This window comes from Sycon ciliatum, chromosome 1 (genome assembly GCF_964019385.1).
Source record: "Sycon ciliatum chromosome 1, ocSycCili1.1, whole genome shotgun sequence".
Lineage (NCBI taxonomy): Eukaryota > Metazoa > Porifera > Calcarea > Leucosolenida > Sycettidae > Sycon > Sycon ciliatum.
Window position 1 is genome coordinate 28,751,719 of NC_088643.1, and position 6,000 is coordinate 28,757,718.

General features: G+C 44.6%; 1 protein-coding gene across 1 annotated transcript in view; it reads left to right on the forward strand.

Annotated features, from left to right (window-relative positions):
• The window catches only part of LOC135821619 (uncharacterized), a 30,802-nt gene that overhangs the window by 858 nt on the left and 23,944 nt on the right, over positions 1–6,000 (forward strand). Inside the window, exons 2-3 of the mRNA XM_065334618.1 lie at positions 4,991–5,087; positions 5,519–5,603. Coding sequence (XP_065190690.1) covers positions 4,991–5,087; positions 5,519–5,603 — 182 coding nt within the window. The remainder of the gene's footprint in view (positions 1–4,990; positions 5,088–5,518; positions 5,604–6,000) is intronic.

The window sequence follows — 6,000 nt, forward strand, 5'->3', positions numbered from 1 at the left end:
ATCCCGTATCTGTCCCGTACTGTACCGTACCAGCAAAGACAGCTGGCCACAATATTTTTGATTGTTTGTGCCATCGACATGCCTGGCGCTATCCCGTACCTGTCCCGTACCATCAAGAGTACGGTACCATCAAGAGAATGAGTATATATGCGAAGGGTATGGGGGGAATGCATTCAGTGCAGTACCATTAAATTTTGTGTGGATTTGTGTGCGAGGCCGAGATCCCACTAGCAGGCTGGCTGGGCCGCCTGTCGACCAGCCCGAGAATCGCATGTAGGCCGATAGCATAATAATTATAACGTATAGACCTTATTCGATAAACGTCACAGTCACGTGAACCGGGGTCCCGGGATCCAGGGAGTGGCAAGAGATCTGCGCTCAGTGCACAGTGGACTCTGTGTGCGAACATAGGAGTAGATAAATACCGGTATTTTACTACTCTTTTGTACAAACTGGGCCTTTCTTGCCACTCGTTTCTCGTACGCGTGCCCTAGCTTATGACAAATCCCTGGAGGCGAGTCCAAAAGTCACGTTATCGAATAAGGTCTATATACAGTCATGTAGATGTATAGCAGGGAGTCATATTATGTAAACGACTCCCTGCTGTATGGGGAGATTTTCTGGAAAGAAATACGAAGTAGGGAGACGAGTAAATGCGATCAGAATGGATGTTAGTTGCCGTCAGTATAATAATAATAAGAAGAAGAAGAACGCCCGTGATCGGCAGAGTCAGCGCCGGTCCCAGAAAACGTCAGGACAGAGATCCCGTCGACTCCAGAACGTCCGTGTTCGGCAGAGTCAGCGCCGGTCCCATAGCTATGCAGAAGACGTTACTTGTACTTCAGTATCTCATTGAAACGTTTTTGCAATACAATGATGTAGCTAATCAAAGGAAAAAGCATTTCCATCAGTTCTAACAACATGCGCGATGAGCTAGGCAACAAAGCATAGCGCAGGGCCCTGAGCTTCCAAGCTCTCTCGTTACTGTTACAAAGATTGTATGTCATCAAGAATGAACACAGTACAGCATCATATCAATTTTTTTCAAAATAAAGGATGAAAACTAACTTTACAAATGTTCAAAAACCAATCCGTCAACGCGACGGCACTGTGCCAGGCAGGCCGATGCAAACACACACTGCACGGCTATAGCTAAGAACAATCGTCACACTGGTTGACGTATCTGGACAGGATTCGGCGAGGAGAGCGTCAAAAGAACAGCTTCAGCACCTCATCTGTGGATGTGCTCCCGCGAGGTCGGACTTTCCGCAATACATTGGTGACTTTTCAAAACTCCGGTCGAAATATTTGGGGGGGGGGGGGGTGCACTTGCCCCCTGTGCCCCTCGCCAAGCACGCCCCTGGGTGTGTGTTAAAAAAATGAAAATGAAAATTAGAGATTCACTGGCGAGAAAAAGCCACTTCAACCAGCCATGTGGTGTAGACCAGGCTAAAAATTAGTGGCGGTCAATTCTTCACCCTTGCAAGCTGTTGAATGGTGTAATCAAGCTGTTGAATGGTGTAATCAAGCTGTTGAATGGTGTAATCAAGCTGTTGAATGATGTAATCAAGCTGTAGAATGATGTAATCAAGCTGTTGAATGGTGTAATCAAGCTGTTGAATGGTGTAACCAAGCTGTTGAATGGTGTAATCAAGCTGTTGAATGGTGTAATCAAGCTGTTGAATGATGTAATCAAGCTGTTGAATGGTGTAATCAAGCTGTTGAATGATGTAATCCCAGCACAAGTTGCTAACAGTTATGTCTAACATAGCGTGTTCGCTATCATCCCTTCAGCGATGGGCAGGAGTATGAGTGTGCGTGCACGTGTGTGTATGTGTGTGTGTGTGTGTGTGTGTGTGTGTCCCATATGGTGCAGTGGTATGTGCAGCGATTTCCAATCGATAGGTTGCGGGTTCGATTCCCGACGATTATGGTCACACACGTCTTTCTTCTCTTTCTCAGACTCTTCCTGACTTTTCTTTCATTACCAACAGCCAGTGTATGCCGGAGTATGTGGTGTGGTGTGTGTGTGTGTAGAAAAAAATGGAAAAATGAAAAATAGGGATTCACTGGCCAGAAAAAGTCACTTCAAACAGCTGTGTGGTGGATACCAGGCTAAAAATAGTGGCGGTCAATTCATCAGCCTTGCAAGCTGTTGAATGGTGTAATCCCAGCACAAGTTGCTATGTCTAACATAGCTGTTCGCTATCATCGCTTCCGCGATGGGCATGTCTGAGGTCTGAGGTGTGTGTGTGTGTGTGTGTGTGTGTGTGTGTGTGTGTGTGTGTGTGTGTGTGTGTGTGTGTGTGTGTCCCATATGGTGCAGTGGTATGTGCAGCGATTTCCAATCGATAGGTTGCGGGTTCGATTCCCGACGATTATGGTCACACACGTCTTTCTTCTCTTCCTCAGACTCTTCCTGACTTTTCTTTCATTCTCCTGGGTGGTTACCAACAGCCAGTGTATGCCGGAGTATGTGGTGTGGTGTGTGTGTAGAAAAAAAAGAAAAAAAGAAGAAAAAAATGGAAAAATGAAAAATGAAAAATAGGGATTCACTGGCCAGAAAAAGTCACTTCAAACAGCTGTGTGGTGGATACCAGGCTAAAAATAGTGGCGGTCAATTCATCAGCCTTGCAAGCTGTTGAATGGTGTAATCCCAGCACAAGTTGCTATGTCTAACATACAGTGCTGCCAAATAATTTTCGCCCAAAATCGGACAGCCTTCACCGCCAAGGCTGGCCACACGGTGCGAATTTTTCACCTCGGCAATTTTTTTACAGAGAATTCAAAATATCGCCTAAAACATCATGAAAATTCGCTTCGTTGCCATGGTAACCCCAGAGTTGTCATGAATTTTGTAATGATGAGTGTGGTCGCACACTGACTCTGTACAGACTGTCAGCGTATATGTACAGTCATGCCATTCAGCCTGATCCAGGCATGTTACTTTGCACTTCCACAGCCTAGCGCTAGCCTTTTTAGAAGCAAAATGTACAGTGATTTGTGCCTTCAGTTGCGCTGAAAAGTGAAAGGACAGGACTTCTGCATAGGAAAGTAAAGATCTCCGACATTTTGGCTGCTTTTCGGACGTTTCCCTTTTCGGACCGGTTTTCGGAAGAGCCTTCAAAAATCGGACACTGTCCGAAAAATCGGACGGTTTGGCAGCACTGAACATAGCTGTTCGCTATCATCGCTCCCGCGATGGGCATGTCTGAGGTCTGAGGTCTGAGGTGTGTGTGCGTGTGCATTGGTGTCAATGTGTATGTATGGGCATGTCTGAGGTCTGAGGTCTGAGGTGTGTGTGCGTGTGCATTGGTGTCAATGTGTATGTATGGGCATGTTGGTTGACAGCATGTAACAAGGCAGAGATCACCGTGTTCGGAAACAGTGACCTCACTACAACCGGCATCCACGGTTGGGCATGTACACTTATTGTACATTGTACTGTGTGTGTGTGTGTGTGTGTGTGTGTGTGTGTGTGTGTGTGTGTGTGTGTGTGTGTGTGTGTGTGTGTGTGTGTGTGTGTGTGTGTGTGTGTGTGTGTGTGTGTGTGTGTGTGTGTGGCTACATTGCCGTACATGTTACTCACACTTGACTCACTGGTAAACTACACTAACCGCGAGTAAAGAATGACGGTGATGGAAATCGAAAACTGTACTTTTCACTGCAGTGAATGACCGGTTCAGGAAACATTGTATCGTTATAGTCAGTGTACTCAGCAATTCACTTACACACATGCTGACATAGGCACTAGTGTGGATGGGATTTGCGGAGCTAATCCGACCACTGGTCTCGGAAGTTTGACCGCACTAAAAACCTGGCGGGTAGGGCAGTCGGGGTGTCGGTACGGTCACTACGGTATTGACTATACCACTTTTTGCCCCAGGTAACCTGTGAATCAATGAAATACACTGATCTCGGCTCTAAATTTCCAAATTTTTCAGCTCAGCTCAACCACTCCCCCACGAGTACTTGAGATGGCTGACCGTACCGCACTAAAATACCTTCCGACGCCCCTGTGGGGGGGGGGGGGGCAAAATTCAGGAGAAGAACGTAAAAATATGATTGATCAAGGTGTGAGAGAGGAGAGCATGAAGCATATGGATAGTGCTAACAAAGTGTAAAAGGGTGCATTATTAAGCTGTGTATATGGAGGCTTGGTGGCTTCACTTGCGTGGATGTGAGATTTTGTCAGCGGCTACACTGGTATATCTTGCATCCGTACAGTGTGTCAATTTGACTGCATGCACTTTGAGGTATGCCTCAGGTGCCACCTAACTTGGATATGTATGGGTAAAGTACAGTCGACCTACCCTTATAACGATAACCTCTATAACGATATTACCCTTATAACGATATTTTTCTGCCAAACCAAATCACTCCATTGACTTGTGTATACAATGCCTTACCTCTATAACAATATTGCTATAACGATATTACCCCTATAACGATATAAAATGGGCTGACCAATCGACATTTTCCATTTTATAATAATATCTAGCAGGGGATATGTAGAGCCTACTATCCAGGTAGAGCCAGCTTCACTTGATAAGTCGTTGGGACATGACGAAATGCAATGGGGCACCAGTGGGCACCTTTCTGTGCACATAATATTCATGTATGTCAGTTTTTTATGCTATGAAGAGTGTAAAAAGTGAACACAATCCATGCATTATGACGTATGTGTATGAAATGAACCAGCTACCCCTATAACAATATTACCCTTATAACAATATGTCTTGGTGTGACGCAAATATCGTTATAAGGGTAGGTCGACTGTATCGCTAAAACCACCAGAGGAGCGTGGTTGTGTGCGTATTTTACGGCCCACACTCTCAGTAGAATGCTACCAGGCAGCTGCTTCAGTAAAGTACACGTACAGCAAAGCGACATGGCGTACGCCTTAAAGACACAATATGGGCATCAGATAGTATGATACTTATGTTCATCCTATAAGTATTGTGTCAATGTGACATGTTTGCTTGCTCAGAACAAGAGCTCTTGGGGCTACGCACACAGCTACGCCAGACCAGGAAAGCGCGGAGGAACTACAAGGAGGAAATGGAGAATGAGATCGAACGGCAGAGGTATGTCCCAGTGATTGGTAGTAAGTTACTGTTGATGGTTATACTGAACACGTTCGCCAGGAGTGTACGGATCTCACCTTTCTTTGTACCATCAATGCATCATGCTAACCTAGTTAGGTCAGTCATACTACATTGAAGATAGCATCAATCGCTGGCTGGTATTGTACCGGTATGTTGATTTTTAGGAATGAATATGACGCTTTAATTTTCCATGTATGGTACTTCTCTGGTATCTCACTTTAGTGGAAGCTCTATATTGTTTGACGTCACTCCACTGAACTTGTTTACTTCAAAAGTACAAGAACTATACATTAAGGAGAATTATTTACGATAACCTAGATTAAGGCTATATATATTATAGGTTATTGCTGATGCTAAAAGCATAGTAACATGACTATTTTTTGTGGTTTGGTGGTTGTGTCATCCTTCAGAAAAATTCTTGCCCAATTGGAACGGGAGTCGATAGAGATGGAGAAAGACCTTGCTCTGGCTGCGTCACGAAAAATCGAGTCTGAGGTGAATGAGAGTGTATTAACTGCCTGGCAAATGTACTTGAACAACCTTTCATCTTGCATGAGACAGTTGGCTATGGTAGATTCGGTGCTGTTACTTGGCGTCCCATACTTGTGTTAGCTGCTCTGGCGTATAAGAATAAGAATAGAATGAAGAAAAGAACCACTGGAGGAGCATCTGCGGCTTTTCTATACCTGATCCATACTGAATAATCACTATGGCAAAGAAGCGGAGAAAGCGGAGAATACGGAGAATACGAAATGGTCAGTGCATTGCTATATGAATATCTTAGAAATGGTGAGTGCATTGCTATATTATTATTATTATGAATATCTTAGCACGAGTACACCTGTCTTGCACATACTATCTATTTGGCTCCATTAAATCTGTCAGTGTTTTG